At 24.8% G+C, this 16,958-nt stretch overlaps 3 protein-coding genes and 1 long non-coding RNA gene across 6 annotated transcripts; 3 read left to right on the forward strand and 1 right to left on the reverse strand.

Annotated features, from left to right (window-relative positions):
• Positions 1 to 1,941: 1,941 nt before the first annotated feature.
• Positions 1,942 to 2,895, forward strand: LOC126895226 (uncharacterized). 2 transcript variants are annotated; one of them, XR_007701608.1, is made up of 4 exons: positions 1,942 to 2,030; positions 2,129 to 2,350; positions 2,413 to 2,557; positions 2,620 to 2,895. It is a non-coding gene; the product is annotated as an uncharacterized LOC126895226 (long non-coding RNA). The 2 variants fall into 2 exon arrangements; XR_007701609.1 differs by lacking the exon at positions 1,942 to 2,030 and having other exon boundaries at positions 2,123 to 2,350.
• Positions 2,896 to 3,028: 133 nt separating this feature from the next.
• On the forward strand, positions 3,029 to 6,256 carry LOC126894876 (uncharacterized). The gene is made up of 6 exons (XM_050666179.1): positions 3,029 to 3,941; positions 4,156 to 4,259; positions 4,499 to 4,648; positions 4,777 to 4,909; positions 5,005 to 5,109; positions 5,383 to 6,256. The coding sequence occupies exons 1-6, from the start codon at positions 3,770 to 3,772 to the stop codon at positions 5,967 to 5,969; spliced, it is 1,251 nt and encodes a 416-aa protein (XP_050522136.1). The 5' UTR covers positions 3,029 to 3,769; the 3' UTR covers positions 5,970 to 6,256.
• Positions 6,257 to 9,826: 3,570 nt separating this feature from the next.
• Positions 9,827 to 11,659, forward strand: LOC126894581 (transmembrane protein 65). 2 transcript variants are annotated; one of them, XM_050665703.1, is made up of 7 exons: positions 9,835 to 10,028; positions 10,095 to 10,336; positions 10,396 to 10,521; positions 10,785 to 10,826; positions 10,905 to 10,972; positions 11,040 to 11,243; positions 11,310 to 11,659. In XM_050665703.1, exons 2-7 carry the CDS (start codon positions 10,252 to 10,254, stop codon positions 11,418 to 11,420), a joined length of 636 nt encoding a protein of 211 aa, XP_050521660.1. In that variant the 5' UTR covers positions 9,835 to 10,028; positions 10,095 to 10,251; the 3' UTR covers positions 11,421 to 11,659. The 2 variants fall into 2 exon arrangements, with proteins under 2 accessions (XP_050521659.1, XP_050521660.1); XM_050665702.1 differs by having other exon boundaries at positions 9,827 to 10,336.
• Positions 11,660 to 12,592: 933 nt separating this feature from the next.
• Positions 12,593 to 15,365, reverse strand: LOC126894388 (uncharacterized). The gene is made up of 7 exons (XM_050665364.1): positions 15,155 to 15,365; positions 14,964 to 15,044; positions 14,444 to 14,692; positions 13,483 to 14,292; positions 13,090 to 13,213; positions 12,885 to 13,027; positions 12,593 to 12,821 (listed from the first exon to the last, which is right to left on the reverse strand). The coding sequence occupies exons 1-7, from the start codon at positions 15,218 to 15,220 to the stop codon at positions 12,684 to 12,686; spliced, it is 1,611 nt and encodes a 536-aa protein (XP_050521321.1). The 5' UTR covers positions 15,221 to 15,365; the 3' UTR covers positions 12,593 to 12,683.
• Positions 15,366 to 16,958: the final 1,593 nt, after the last annotated feature.

Genomic DNA, 16,958 nt, shown 5'->3' on the forward strand with positions numbered 1-16,958 from the left:
ACAAGTACTCTGAAATGTTGTGGAAGAGAGTGGATAGGTTTAAAAAGGAATAAACAAAGACTTTACTTTAAACAGTAAGCCGGACAGCGACAACCGAGTACTGAGACTGATGAATGACACAAGGCACTGGAGTCGACTGACACCGATGGTCAGGTCTATTGGGTTTTTATAATAATTAGAATTATTGCCAATTTGGCAATCAATACTATTTGTTAATTCATCAGTCTCAGGAAGCGGATGTGCTGTCTGTATTTTATTAAAATAATTCTCACAATAATGGTAACGTGACACCATCACATAATGACATTGAACAATAAAATAATTTTACATACAATGAGAAGATATACTCCAAGTCAATCCACGGATTCAACGTTTCGACGCACAGTGGGGCAACGAGCTTCAAAAGTTGGCATTAAATCATGGAACAAAAAAATATATTCCTAAAATTAATATTATTTTTATTTTTGTCCATCAGATATATAAAAAGTCATTTACATAATATTAACATAGGTATTTACTATATACTAAAATACCAGCCCCTCATTATAGCTTCACCTGGAACAAATTTTACGTTTTTTCTGCTTTAAATCGGTTGAAAAGTAAGGTTTACGGAGATAAATACATACGGTAATGATAACGGTCAACCGCATTCTTGCAAAAGGCATTGGCGGCAGTATGACGTTTGCGCGGCGGGCATGTGATACGATCACTCGTATCGAATAGGGGTTAAAAAGTAGAGTATTCGAAATTAAAGTACGTTGAATGTATTTAACGGAATAGGCAAAAAAGAATATTCCAAGTATTCGCTAAATAAATAAATATTTAAACTCGTAAATTTGAAAATAATACAATATTGAATTGTTTGTCATTGGAACAAAACGAATACGAATCGGAAGTTTATCGTTCAGTGGCGTATTTTGAATGATTTCTCGGGTGGTGTCCAACTTTTAATGAACCTCACAAACGAAAATTATAGAAATGTTTACTGACGTAAAAAAAACTTACTATTTTTCTAATTACTATTTTAGGAATTGACAAATAATTTGAAATTTGAAATTTTGGTACTGTTGTATCTTAAAAGAAACAACCCTAGTGTCTTAACTTAAAGTAATAAAAGTTTAATAATAACTCAAATGTATTTATTATAGATATAATTAAACAATGCAAAACATACAAAATAAATATACACTAAACACACAATAAAAAAATACACAAAATGAAAACTGAATGTCATAAACGTACCGCGCGAAAAGAGATTACCTTCGGTGCTCCTGAGATCCTTTCTCCTCTACGATTCATTCCATTTCGTCTTATATACTAAAATATTTTGTTTTTCTTCTTTTGCAAAATTAATAATACTATCGTTTTCAAAAATGTTTATAAATATTTAATTCCTGGTCTAGTAATAATATTTCAGGAAATTACAATTAAACAAAACATTACAAAAATGTTTTACTTTCAGCTTTACAAATGATAAACTATATTACAGTATACAGACTGATTTTTTTATCATAACCCACTCATTTACTTGTAGAATAAATATAATTTAAACATTATTTTTGGTTTTCTTTAGTTACACATTATTCTTAAATTATTAACTATTTAAAACTTTTTATGTTCATCCCTTATGCCTTGTAAGGGTGTCAACTTTGTCTTTTTGTCTTTTAAATGGGAACACATATTTTGAATATAATAAAATGTTTGGATTTTTAATTAAATAGTAAATGGCATTTGAATTTTTAATATAACTTTATTAGTTTATTAGATATAAACATTTAAAGTTTCAAATTTTTGAGTTAATATACATGTATAATACACATGATGATAGGATTACAAATACAGGTAGCTAAATGGTTTATATGATATCAATGTAGCAGTCACGGATTGTTTATTATCAATTATGACTATCATAGATATACTTTCTGTATTGTCAGTTAGTGTATTTATAAACTCACAACAATGTGCCTTACTACCATTGATAATAACAATGCTGTGTACCTGCTAATTTCTTTGAAGTTGTTTTAAACAAAGTAACTCATAACTAAATACTTTATTTATAATAAGTAAACAAATAATAAAATCTCCTTTCAGTATTTATGTTCGCAAATTACTTACNATCTCCTTTCAGTATTGATGTTCGTAAATTACTTGCTTTTGATGATGTTTCAGTGTCATTCCACTTCGAAATTATAAATAACGATTCAATTAGGTACACAAAAAGCTCAAGAAAATCATTGACAGCATAAAAACGTTCAACTCATTTAGTCGCACATAATTGTTTTAATGATTTTTTAGTTATACATTTTTGACTTTCTTCGATTTGACTTTTCAACACATCTTTTCGCTTTGGGTATATGAAAAAATCTCTAACTTTAGATGTTGTTCCTAATCAATTTCGTGTTTCTTGTATAGAAGATGAATAAGAAATAGCAAGGTTTAAAACATGAACAGCGCAATGAACAAACGTTGCAAGCGGATAACTTTGGTGAATAAGAGATTGAGCTCCGTTAAATTGACCAGACATAGAAGCACATCCATCGTAACACTGTCCTCTAAGGTATTTTGTTTCTACACCAAATGAATGTAAACTTTGAATAATAATATATAAACCTTTTCCAGTAGTATCTGTTGTAGGCACAAACTGAAGAATTCTTCCTTGATAATCATATTTTCAACATCTAAATATCGAACACACAAAGTTACTTGTTCGCTTCCACCAATGTCGGCCGTTTCATCAGCAAGTATTTTGAAACATCTTTGGGCATTTATGTTTGTTACGATTTTATTTAAAATAATTTTATTACAGGATTCAATTATTTCATTTTGAAGTGTTTCACTTGTATATTTTATTGTTTCTTCAGCTTCCAAAAATGATTTTAAACGGTCATCTCCTTGAGCTCTGTATCTTAATATTTCTCTAAAATTTCCTTGATTTTCTTGGATAATTTGTCATTTTCTTTATATATATTGAAAGATATATTTACAAAGATAGCCGTTATTGTCAAAAAAATAAATAAATAATAATAACATTAAAAATGCAAATAATAATTAAACCTATAAGGTAGTTAAACCCTAAAGTTATTTTCGATTTGTTAAAGTCGTTAAAATTAATTCAAATCTCCTGTTATTTTCTTTTATCAGAATTATTATGTCATTAATTCAATTATTAATTAAATTGTTAAACTATATTATATATTCAACTTAATAAATTTTTATGTTGATTATAATCGCATGGCATGATGTTTTTTGTTAATAACTAAATGGAAATAGCAATTTCACATGGGCAAAATTTTTAATAGTTGCAAGAGAATAAATCCAAACGTTGATATTTTATTTCATACAGATTAAATTTTATATGCATAAATATTCTGTTAACCGATATCAAATTTATTCCACTTGAACTTTCATAAAAAAATCTCTATCATTTGTAAACTAATGTAATAAATAAACAAACAAATACAAAAGGTTTTTCTTCAAAATATCTTTAAAATATATATATATATATTTTTTTTTTGATAATTCTCTGTATTATTCTTAAAATATTGTATTCTTTGACCAATAATACAATTAAAATAAATAAGTATTGTTTATACTAAATTTATTTATAATTGGCTTATACATTTTTTTAATGAATTTTTACAATTAAGTTTCCTTGACAATTAGATGTAAATGTTGATTTTATCGACATTTCAGTTCACTTCGTTTTTTCCCGTGAAAAATAAACTATCGTCTTGTGTAATTATTAAGATTTATTTAATTAGTTATTGATATGGCAAGTGAAAAAAATATTTTTGGTCAAACAAATGAATCAAACTTACATAAGGTCATACGCAGAGTTGAAGAAATATGGAATCGTCGTTTCATGCATTCCAATTGTGTTTTAAATAATACTAATAAAGGACAAATATCAAAAAATTCATCTAAAGATGGAAGAATTATCTGTAAACACTGTTAAGATTAATAATTAAACTAACTATTTCGAATAGAGAAAAAATTTTTTTATATAAAATATAAGAAAAATTAATAATAAGTTCTCTTATTCATATATAACAATAATTCAGTCGCTTTACTTTAATTTAACTATTTTAATATTAAAAACCTTTTTCGAAATTGATTATTTAATTAATAATTATTAAAATTATATTCAATTTGCAGCAATTATTAATAAAAATATTTATCCTATAAAAAATTCCATTATTCCAAAAAAACGCACGTATCGAAAAACGAATAAAAATGATAAAATTATTCCAGAAAAATTGGTAACTATAATTATATTAATATATTTATTCGATTTAGCTATGTTATTAGGGTTTGTCTGATTCAAAAATATAAAATAAACTATTAACCTCCTTAATATAAATGCGATAACATAATGTTTAATATTATTCTGCTATTTTTTCAATAAGATTTTTATGGGAAATTCAATTTTTATCGAAGATAATAATATAATATTACATATAATTTATTTGTTTATTTAAATATATCTTTGGTTGCCTAGAAATCGATGCAGCGAGGAGAATTTGGAACACTTTTTCAGAATGATATATCTGGAAAATATAAAAATGAAATTTTAAATTCAACAGAAAAAAATAATATAGCAATTTCAAAAGACAATCCGCTATTAATATCAGCTGATTTGTTAGAAAAGGTATATTTTATTATGCTTTATTTCAATAAAAAGATTTTAGGGTATACCCTAAACCATTTTTTGGACTTAAAGCAGATTTCTTAAATAAATTTATCATATAATTAAATATATTTTTATGATTCGTTAAGAGTTTTCATAAGAAAAATTTGGAACGCAAAAATTCCGAAATAAAAAAACAACTCTTTGAGATATCTTTTAATACTACTGCTCGACCAAATTTAAAAAGACATTCACCCGAAGAAGATGAAAAAGTCATAAAAAGTATACAACTTTTAAAATATAATTCATTTTTAAAAAATATGAAGTTTTGATTTTTGAAACAAATATGTAATATTTTAAAACATAAATTATTTTAGAGCCAAAAGTTAGTTCTAATCCTTTGACCTTAAATACGCCGAATGACGTAAATTTACTTGCTTTGTCCACTGTTGAAGTAATAAAAGTACCAGAGAAAGAAAAAGGTAATTAGTTTAATTAATCTATCTATTTTATGTAAAATTAAATAAAAAAAGATTATTTATTAAACATAATTAATTATAATAATACGAGTTAAATTAATATAACTTCTGCAGAGGCGTGTCATTAAGGGGGTCCATGGACGTTTTAAACAAAAGTAATTATACGTGTTTAATTTCATATTCCAAAACCTTAAATAAACCTAAATAATAGTAAACTGTTCAACAAAGTCTTTTATTAATTTTATGAAAAATGTTTAAATATGGTTACACTTGCAGAAGTAATGCAAGATCAGAACACAAAATCTCTTGATCAGTATAATGCACCTTCATTTAAATCGCCCACATCATGGTATACTTCAGACACAATTAATGAGTACATTAAAATGATAGTAAAACGGTCAGAAGGTGAAGTTTATGCAGTTGTCACTGATTTTATTGTAGCGTATCTTCGAGGAGGTTATCCAGCTGTAAGAAGATGGATAAAAAAAGATATTCACACAATAAAATTACTTTTTGTGCCCATGAATGTATATGGGAGTCATTGGATATTGACAGTGGTTAATATACCTGAAAAGACTGTGACATCATATGATAGTCTTAAGTCGTATAAGGGTCCTTATCCAATGGTATTAAAAAATTTCTTAATTGAATGGGAGATGGACAAAAAAGGAAAAGCTTCTACATGGACATTACAAATAGGCGAGACATCTCGCCAAACCAATGGACATGATTGTGGGCCATTTACTGTTGAGCTGGCAGAAAAAATGTCTCGAGGAGATACAACACCAATAAATGCAAATTTTATGCCTTTTATAAGATTAAGACACAAAAATGAAATTATTGCTGGCGAGCTATTCAATTAATATTTTTATGAATGAAATTTTATTTTTGTATTTTATATCAATTTTCTTAATATTCACTATAAATTGAAATTTTTATTTGTATACCACCAAACATTTTTTTACTTTTTCTTTGTTTAATTGTTGTTTTGTTATTTTATTTTAATCTTATTTTTCTTTGTAACATTTCATTTAAGAAATTCAAATTTAATATAAATTTATCTTAACTGAAATAATTTAATGTTCTTGTTATGTGAATATACAAATATTATAATATACAGTTATGGATACAATTAAGTTAAAAAGTCAGCCAATTATAAATTTTTAAATTAACAAGCGTATCTACTATCTTAACAACTTAATTTTAATTTTACTAAATGACGATTCATAAAGAATTTCATAACTTTTGTTTGTTTTTTAAATACTATTTCAATTATAAAAAATTCTTTTCTGTATTTTTTATGAATGCGGTATATTGAATAGGTGTAACTAAACTTATTTGTTTATAATTCTCTAAACTGATAAACTATAAAATAAATTTAAAAATGAACTACAAGTTCAGAATATTTCCGTTGTTATTATATTTTTGCTACGGGTATTTTTGTTATCTAAATGACCCAATGAAATCCAAATAATTTCTAGAAATCTCTGATAAAATGTAGATAAATACGTGTCGTCGAATCCTATCAAATTATCTTCAATTTTGTTATTTATTTAAAATACCATTTATTTTATAGTAAATAAATATAGTATATTATAAAAAAAGTTAATACCAAAATATTAGGCATTTTTTTTAAGTCAGGGGGTGTCCAGACATGGAGGACCCCCCCCCCCCCAAATACGCCACTGAATACATGGCTAGGCATAAACGAGTTTATAAGTTAAAGTTAATTTATATTTTTTAACTTAAAGCAGATAATTAGAATTTACGTTAACTTGATTTTAACTTAATTTATATTTCGTTTCTTTAACGATTAATTTGTCTATAATACCTCCTCAAAATAAAATTCTAAATATTTTATAATATTATTTTTATAAAAATTAGTTCAAAGATATTTGTATTATTCAACGAATAATATATAACATCCATTCACGGTTTCTTGTTGCTTAATGTCAATTTTATTGATAAACAACTTCCGCGAAATCGCATCTCAGACAAGCCCAACCTTGTCTTGCGGTTTTCTCGGAAATAAATTCGTATATTAATAGATATCTACCGACATTATCGTCCACAGTAAACGTTCAATAAATAACCGGGCTACTATTATATATATGTTTTTGATAATCAATTCTCTTCACATAGTCTCTATTAGGGTGTTCCTTATTTTTAAAATTTTAGTTATTCTTCAGACCAATCAGAAAAGTTTAACCCGTGCCGACTTAAGGTTGAAAATCGATAAATAGAGGTAGTTTTTCAGTTTTTAGCAATTAACTCATAAATTAGCGCTCTCATAATAAAAATTATTGAAACTAAATTGTAGATCGAATTGTTTTGTATAAATTAAGTTCATTTAGTTCACCAAAAAATGATTAAAAAATGTAATATTTAGTAAAATTATCAAAATTGAAATATTTACGAATATTCCATTGTATCACGAATACATTGTATCAGTCGAACCATATTTGATACGATCTTAAATAGAAACAAAAACCTACATTTTAATGAATATTTATTTTGTTCCAAATAAAAATTTTAAATACCAAATTAAGTTCTGTAGAAATATTTATTTCAAGTTTATACAAGATGCTTTATATATACCCATTAAAAAACTAGAAAAAGGTAAATAAATGATAGCAAATAACCTATTTTGTTTTATTTTTAATTAAAAAGTATATTAACATATTAGTTTATACAATAATATAATAAAATTCTAAAGTTTTTTGTACTTTTGTTCCGAGACGAGTTTAGGTAATATTTGTATACCAAATTAAAGCTTAAACAATTCATAGATTTATAGCTTTTAGAAAAATTCTGATAAGAATTAACTGATAATAACTGTAAATATCAATTTGAATTGCGTTTAGTTTAAAAGATATTTATTAAATGTATTATGTTAAAACAGTAAATCAGTGGGGTCGTGGCATACTTGGATCAAGTATAGTTGATATCTAATAGTGATTAAAATCACCATCATTTGTAATGCTTCCATGTAAATCTACAGATAGTGTTTAGTTTTAAAAAATTGTCGGATTATTCCAAAATCAGAATGAACTTCTATTTTCTTATTTATATCCTGATTACAAGTTTTATGATTTATAAGTGTATTATATGCAGTGTTGAGAAGGAACTAGTTCCAAAAGGAACGGATTCCTGGAACGAGTTCTTTTTGAAGGAACGATGCTAGGAACTGCTTCCTTTTAAAATAAAGGAACGAGGAAAATGAACAAATTCCATTTTTTAAGGAACGTGAACGGAAATTACAGTTCCTAAAATTTTTTATAAACATGTTTTAGTGTAGTTTTCTTCGTATCTAGACATTAAAATATTATGGTATTTTTAGTTGACTTTTGACAATGGAAGTCCCCTATATACCCAGCCGAGATCGTAGGCTGTTTAAATGAATCAATTGATTATAGATAGAGTTATTATCACATGTAGGTATACAGTAAATATTTAATATATGTGTACATATATTAAATAATGCACCGAATATTATCGTCGTTTCTTGTTAACTAATTTATGTTAAAGGTTTTGGGTTTTCTGATTTATTATTTCTAACTTATATGTAGACAATAGACATTGGTCGCGTTGACACAAGTCGTTAGCATTTACTACCTGCTTATAAATATAATTTTCGAATACTTTTAGATAAGGAATACTACAAATTTGTTTTGTATTCGACTGCTGATGAAAATCATTGATGACCGTTATCATGATCTCATTGCCACAATTTTTTAAATAACTTATAAAAGGAACGAAGAGTGGAACGAGTTCTTATTTTGGAGGAACTGGATCTGGAACAAGTTCCTTCTTAATATAAAGAATTAGGATCTGGAACGAGTTCATATTTTAGAAAATGAACGGGGAACGGAACGAATTCCATTTAAAAAGGAACTTTCCCAACACTGATTATATGCATAAATATTTATTATAGAAATTAAATATACTATATTGAAATTGATATTTAATAATATATTATTGTAATTTCAACGAAAAAATCATAAAAAATTATATATCAGTTATTACTTTTATGGGATATGTGTATAAAAATTGAAGGGCTTGTTGAAATAAAAAAAAATTGTTTGTTACTTATGAATATAATTACTTTTTATATAATATACACATCTAAACCTATTTTTGCGTTGATTTCAAATATGCAATTAATTTTTTTCTATCTTTTTCTAAATTTGGTATGTAATTATTGCCTGGACTCGTCTCGGAACTTTGTCAAAAGTGCAAAAAACCGAGCACTGGTCAGTGAATATATAGTGTTATGATCGCGGATATTGCCCAGCAATTTCTCTCAAACGGGTTACTTGGAAACTCGAGTACCATTTTTGATTTATGCTATACTATAGTAATATTTATAAGCTTTTATTTGGAACATAATTTTTAAATGAATACCCTTCGGAATATTTTTGAAAGTACAATATAATAAAACATATTTTTTTAACTAAGTGGCGCCCTCTAGCGGTATATTTGCGTTTTATATCTGATTAGGAATTGCTATATAGAAATTGCTAACTTCCGCACATAGGATAATATGATAATAAAATAATAAAATAATAAAATAATTCTACAATTTAATCAATTATCTAACATACAGATTACAATATTTGAAAAATGTATTGATTTATAATTTACTTAAAATTTTCGATTCAATTGGCATCCATTGAATTATTTTAATCTCGCATTTTATTTAGTACTTTTTGGCTTTTAATCTAAAATAATCTTTTAAAATTCGATTACTTCCTTATTTATCAATTAAATTTAATAATTTATATATATGTATAAATATCTGCTACTGTTTTAACGCTTATATAGGAAATAGTTAATTGTAGTTATTTAATATAATAATACATTAAATAATTCTTTATTAATGAGTTTCTTAAGCCACTGAATACTTATTTTTACAGTAAAAGGTATTTTCTTTATTAATAATTGGTTCATTAATCTTCTGAATTTCAAAATTTCTCAAATATGAGCAGTTTATCTAGTCAGCTTTGGAAAAGCAGTTTTCATATAGTGAGACTTGGCCAAGGTAATTTTTTATCTAAAGTCAATCGCTTCTGTACATCAGGAGAAAAGGATTCATTAAAAGATGATGAAAAAATATTAACTAAGGACAAAGCTCGATCATTAGTTATGAACTTAACTATTGAAGAAAGAGAAAATTTAGCATGGTGTCTAAATCATCTAGAATCAGAAGAGACTAAAGCTGAATATAAAGGTAACTACATCTTTTATTTCAATTAACATCAAATTAATGAAAATTATAAAATTATATAGGACAATTAGCTGGATTCAGATGGCGTTCAAAGTTTGGACGACCTAGCAAAGTACCAAAATTAGGAGATGTAGATCCCACTGGTTCTTATTGTCCATTACCTGAAGAATGGCTAAAAAAAAAATATGGTCAGTTAATTAAAATTTGGTTATTAAAACTATTTTAAGTAATTGAATATAAAATTGTATATTCCTTTTTTTGTTTACTATAGATAGAAAATCATTATTACAATTTATAAAAAGAAAAAACTATGATTTAACACTAATTAATAGTTTTAAAGGAATTGTTAAATTAAAGGCTTTAAAGGATCTAGTTTTTCCAATATTTAGCTTTGTACAACTTAGCATAACTAAAATTTATTATTATAATAAATAAAAAAAAATTGTTTCAGTTGAAGCTGTACCAAGACCAACAAGAATTCAATTATTTAGAGGTCTGTTGTTTTTTTTCTCCAATTTTCAATGATATAGTATTTTAATCATGTTTATTAAATTTAAATTTAATGTTTCAGTTGGTTTACATAATGCTATTCCATTTATTATGTTTGGCTTTTTAGATAACAGTGTTATGTTAATTTGTGTAAGATTATTATATTTTTCCAATTATTAGGTTTAAAGAAAAAATGTATAATATTTGATAATTATAGGGTGAATCAATTGAAAGAACAGTAGGAGCTTTAGTCACAATATCAACAATGGCTGCAGCAGCAATTGGCAATACATTTTCTGATATTCTTGGTATTGGATCATCTTATTATGTAGAGCAATTGGTTACTAAGCTTGGTTTAAAACCTCCCAGTTTAACACCTATTCAATTAGATATGAGCTGCAGTAGACATGCTGCTAATTTAGTAATTTTTTTTAAATATTTTTTAAACATTAAAATAATCCTTATTTAAAATCTTACTATTTTATAGGGAAGAACTCTTGGAGTCACATTGGGATGTATTTTAGGAATGTTTCCACTGCTTTTTAAAAAGGATGAAGATACCAAGAATGAAAATACTGAAGATTTGTCAGAAAAATAATTTTATGAAAGAAAAAAATCTGTTTTTCTCGATGAATTACTTACATTTTTGGTTTCAGTATTACTAATTATGATCAATAGTTTAAAATTTAATAACTAGACATTTTTGTATAATTTATAGAACGAAAAATTTGACAACAATATTCAACATTTATATTATTTGTAGTGCTATTATTTATTCTAGAAATGTTATAAATAATTACCAAATAGATTTAATCTTCCAAACTATTTAATATTTATAGTATTTTGTTAAAAAAAATTTTTATGTTTATTAATTCGTTATGTATTTATATTTTTTTTACGCTTCATTAAAAATTTCACTTTTATCTTCCATATGTTGTGCATTGAATTTTGAACTTATGAACATTCCTTTAAAAAAAATCTTATGCATAAAAACTATATTAGTTTTGAAAAGTAAATAATCAAATTTAGTTTTTTGTGAACTAGCTATCACAAGGGTTAGTCTTAAAAAATATATTTTTATAAAAAGAACATGTTAATGATAAGTATTATCAAATATATTTTATATTTTAATATCAATTTATGTTTAAATATCAATAATTTTATCATTTTGAATCTATGAATGTGTTAAAGCTTTCATGGATTATCTTGTTAAATGAGTTATTGTTGAGTGCTTAAGGATGTATCCATGTTTATAGTTGAGTTTTGACATTTTGGACTCATTGCAGAGTCCATCTTCAGAGTGATACATCCTTAAGTACTCCAAGCAAATTTTGAATCTAATTATGATTCTATAATCACAATGTTTTATTTTGCATTTTAATAGGTTGAAATGTTATCCAATAATTTACTACATAACAGAGTTTGTTAAATATTTTTTAGAACAATTGTTACAGATTTTTTATATGACCTTCTAAAGGCACTTAATATCAAACTAACTTTTTAGTAATAGTTATGTATATTTTTTATTATATAGAAATACTTGAGGGACTTCTATACTGACTTATTCTGAGTCATATAGTTATAAAGTGGTTATTAAATTTTTTTTTATAATTGTACAAATATTGAAAATAGTAAAATAAACAATGCTACACTTTAAATTAAAAATATTTAAAACATTTAATTAATTAATGATTAAAAACATATCAATGTAATTACAAGTCAATATTAAATTTAAAATATAAAATAACAACTAAAAAAATTAATAATAATAATAATTTTGCTAGTGTAATCAAGCAACAAATATGTATAATTTTATAAAATATTAATATATAATTAAATCTAAAATATTTAATTATATAGGTTAGGAATTTTGAACAAAGTTCACTAATAAATTTATGCAGGAAGAATGATAATTTTGTAACATGTAATTTACTACATTTGTTTGGCATTTACATTTACATAAATGGCAAATTAAACTTTTATCTGAAGAATCTGAAACCTAAATAAAATATAATATAAATAATCTTTTATCAACAAGTATAAATTATTAAATGTAAAATACCTCAAAATCATTAGCCGTATTACAATCAATGCTATTAAAATATTTTTCCAATTTTGATACTGTTTCATGTAATTTATCATTTAATGATGAACTTGAAAAGTTTTTAAGTAAACGATGACAAATTTTACTAACCAAATTCAATTCTGCAATATATATAATTTAATTCTATCTTATATTATATTCTATTAAAAAAAAATACACATACGTTCAATATATTGAATTCCTTTTTTGTGGTTTAAAACCTCCATCAAAATATGTTCGTGAGAAACACTTGAAAGTATAACATATCCTTCATTTATTATTTCTAAACATTTATTAATACATTGTACCTAAAAATTAACATAATATAAAAAATATAGTATTTTACATATGAAATGTAACTATCCAAATAAATAATTTAGAAAATAAATATCATAAATATTATATAATAAATATTTATCAATAATTTGTGAGAGTACTAGAATAAAATGTAAATAATTTTGAACTTTTGACCTTAAATGTTACTTGTGATTTAAAGTTTAATAAACACAGTTCTAATCTAATAACATAAATGAACATTTTATTTTTATTGCTTAACATTTCAACAATAATCACTTACTTGTACATCATGCCAATACGAATTTATGTTTGCTTCTTTACTGCACGGAAATTGTTTAACACCCAAAAAGTCTCCAAATTCATCATGTTCAAAATTGTCGTTGACAATATTATGATTATTTGAATTTGTAAAAGTAAAAGAATCTTCTTGATTATTTTCATTAATTATACCAGACACATCTTCAGATTCTGCTACTAGTGTTCTAAAAATCTCATATTTATCATGAATATCTTGACAGTTAATCAAATCTTGTTGATTTTCATTAGTAAAATTTAATTGATCATCTAAAAGTACATTTTGTTCAACTTTTTTTACATTTTTGTCATCAGAAATTTGATCAAAAGCAGATTGAAATTCAGTAAACTCATATGGGTCTTTGTTTTCTTGAATAGTATAATCAGAAGCATTATTAAACTGAGCACTTTGAAAGTCAGAAAATTCATCATCAAATGTATCAAAACTATTATTAATTGGTGTTAGATCTAAAGATTTTGGTTGTAGACTAGATATTGATAAAGGTATAATTTTAGTGTCGTAACTTTTAGGTTCTAAAAAAGTAACTTCTAAAGGATCATTATACTCATCAGATGGTATCATACCAAAATTTGATTGTTGTGTATTTTTAACTAAATCATTATCATTATTTAATTTAGGTAATTTATATTTGCTATCTAATAATTGTGTTTGACCGCCAATGAAGTTTTTTCCAGTGGGTGTATTCTTTTTTTCAATTAATGCATAGTTTAACTGAGGAATGATTGGTTTTTGTATATGTTGCAGCAATGATATATTTGATACCGAATACCCATTCTGAAAACAATTACTTTTTAGTTAATCAATATTAATATACTTATTTGTTTACCTTGCAAAAACAATTATTAAAATATATAGAGTATACTTTATAGAATAGATTTTTTCAACTTTACATTTAATTTGATAAGTTTCAAAAACCTAAATTCACCTGAACTAATGTTACCAGTGCTAAAATAATGTATAATTCTTGTTGAGATAGAGATCCTTCTATTCCAATATTGGACATTGACCATAGTTTGCCAAGTACATCAACAGATAAACCGCTAGTTATTAATAATTCTGACACCAAGTTAGTGTCACAACTTCTATCACGTTTGTCAGTTTTCACATACTGCCATATTTGCTCATACAATGGATGAACAAATCCAGATTTAGGTACCATCCATTTTGGTAACTTCTGAAATATTTTATAAATGTTAAAAATGTGAAAACTGTGAATTTAATTATTTTACTTTGTACATTAAAAAGACAACATTAAATTTAACTTTAAATAATGACATATATAATCAATTTGAATATTAAATTTACTTAAATTTGATTTAAAAATAAAGTAGTGTAAGTAGACTGATAATCAAAATCAAAAAATGTATCACTTATAAAAAATATAGAAAATCTTTCAGGTATTATACTATATCAGTATTAAAACTTTTACTATAATGTATCCATACCGAATATAATTCTTGATCTTTGTTAATAATGAAAGTATCTTGTGAAATTATATTTCTAATCATGGATTCTGCATCAACATTCTGAAAAGTAATTAGATTACTCATTAATTTAACAATTGCATAATATAAAAAAAGGCTGATATTATCAAAATATATTATTATTTTTTATTACTTTAACTTAGAAAACTTACTTTACTTCTTGAATTTCTACTTGAATTTGTATTTGGAAAATATGTATCTCTTTGAATTTTATCCATTCAATCATATAATTCAAAATAAGTTAATAACAATTAATATTTAATTTAGCATTGTTTAATTGTTTAAAATATTTAAAAATGTTAATGTTATAAAATTTTTTTTTAACTTTTGGCCGATTGGAAATTCTAAATTTTTGTAAAAATTTATGTCAATATTATTATCATTCCTTTACAACTTTTATTAGATAATAAAACGTCATTATGTTTCGTTGATAACTGATAGTAAATCAATCATATGCGGATTTTAAATTAATGTTTAGGTTATTGGTTCTATTAAACAAATAATGAAAATAACAAAATCGATCTACTAAAATGATTTCAAATGAAATTAAGTCAATTAAAGAAATAACACTGAATAGAAATAAATTTTATTGGGCGATTTACGTTTTAAATAAATCCAACCTTATTAAAAGTTTGACATTTTTTGAACTCTACCAAAACCCACTCTAAGCTCTTATTCGTATTTTTTTTTTCTTTAAGAAATAATATTTACAAAAAATAAATTTTATTATTTTCAAAAGAAAATTCTTAAGTTTTAGCATCGATGCGAAGCTGAGAAGGTGTTAACTTTACTACTATGATGTGATTTTTTTTTGTCTGTGAACGCTCAATCTCAGAACTCGCTAGACCGATTTTGATGATCAACAAAAAGATCAAAAATCGTATCTACTCTAAGTAATTACCCCCAAAAATTGAAAAAAAATTCCCTCGTTCTCAGTAAACTTAAGTAAATCTTATATAATATACTTTAATTTGAAAAATAAATTGACGTCTGGACTTGTCTTTATGGTAAAAATGACTACCGTATGCAAAAATATGCTATTTTTGTGAAAAAATTCTTGATATTATATTTTACATTTTTTAACATTATGTTGCTATAACTTTTTAAAAAATGCATGAATCAACTTTATTCTTTAATGATAAATACTTTATATATACTTCTTTCATTCGACATACTTTTTTTTTAAATCGGACCGTTTCCCTTTATACAGGGGGGGTGCAAACCTTTTAAAATGCGTATAGAAAGTAGAACTTTTTCAACTTAACTTTTGAAAATGTTCCGGAAAGACTGACACTTTTATATATATCTTAAATTAAAGCTTATGTAATATACTTTAATTTGAAAAAAAAAAATTTGACCTCTGGACTTGTCTTCGTGGTGAAAATGACTACCGTATGCAAAAATATGCTATTTTTGTGAAAAAATTCTTGATATTATATTTTACATTTTTTAACATTATGTTGCTATAACTTTTTAAAAAATGCATGAATCAACTTTATTCTTTAATGATAAATACTTTATATATACTTCTTTCATTCGACATACTTTTTTTTAAAATCGGACCATTTCCCTTTATACAGGGGGGGTGCAAACCTTTTAAAATGCGTATAGAAAGTAGAACTTTTTCAACTTAACTTTTGAAAATGTTCCGGAAAGACTGACACTTTTATATATATCTTAAATTAAAGCTTATGTAATATGAAAATATTATTTTTTAGAACAAAAATTTACCTCTGCATTTGTCTTCATGGTGATAATGGACACCAAAGTTAAAGAAAAACGTACGATTTCCGTGAAAAAATTCTCGATTTTATATTTTTTAATTTATATTGCTATAACTTTTGGAAAAATGTATGGATCAATATTATTATTTTTTATAAATAATTTTTATATACCTCTTTCATCTGACACAATTTTTTTAGCTTCGATGCGAAGCTGAGAAGGTATTAATTTTAC

Source organism: Daktulosphaira vitifoliae, unplaced genomic scaffold (genome assembly GCF_025091365.1).
Source record: "Daktulosphaira vitifoliae isolate Bord-2020 unplaced genomic scaffold, ASM2509136v1 Scaffold_1, whole genome shotgun sequence".
Lineage (NCBI taxonomy): Eukaryota > Metazoa > Arthropoda > Insecta > Hemiptera > Phylloxeridae > Daktulosphaira > Daktulosphaira vitifoliae.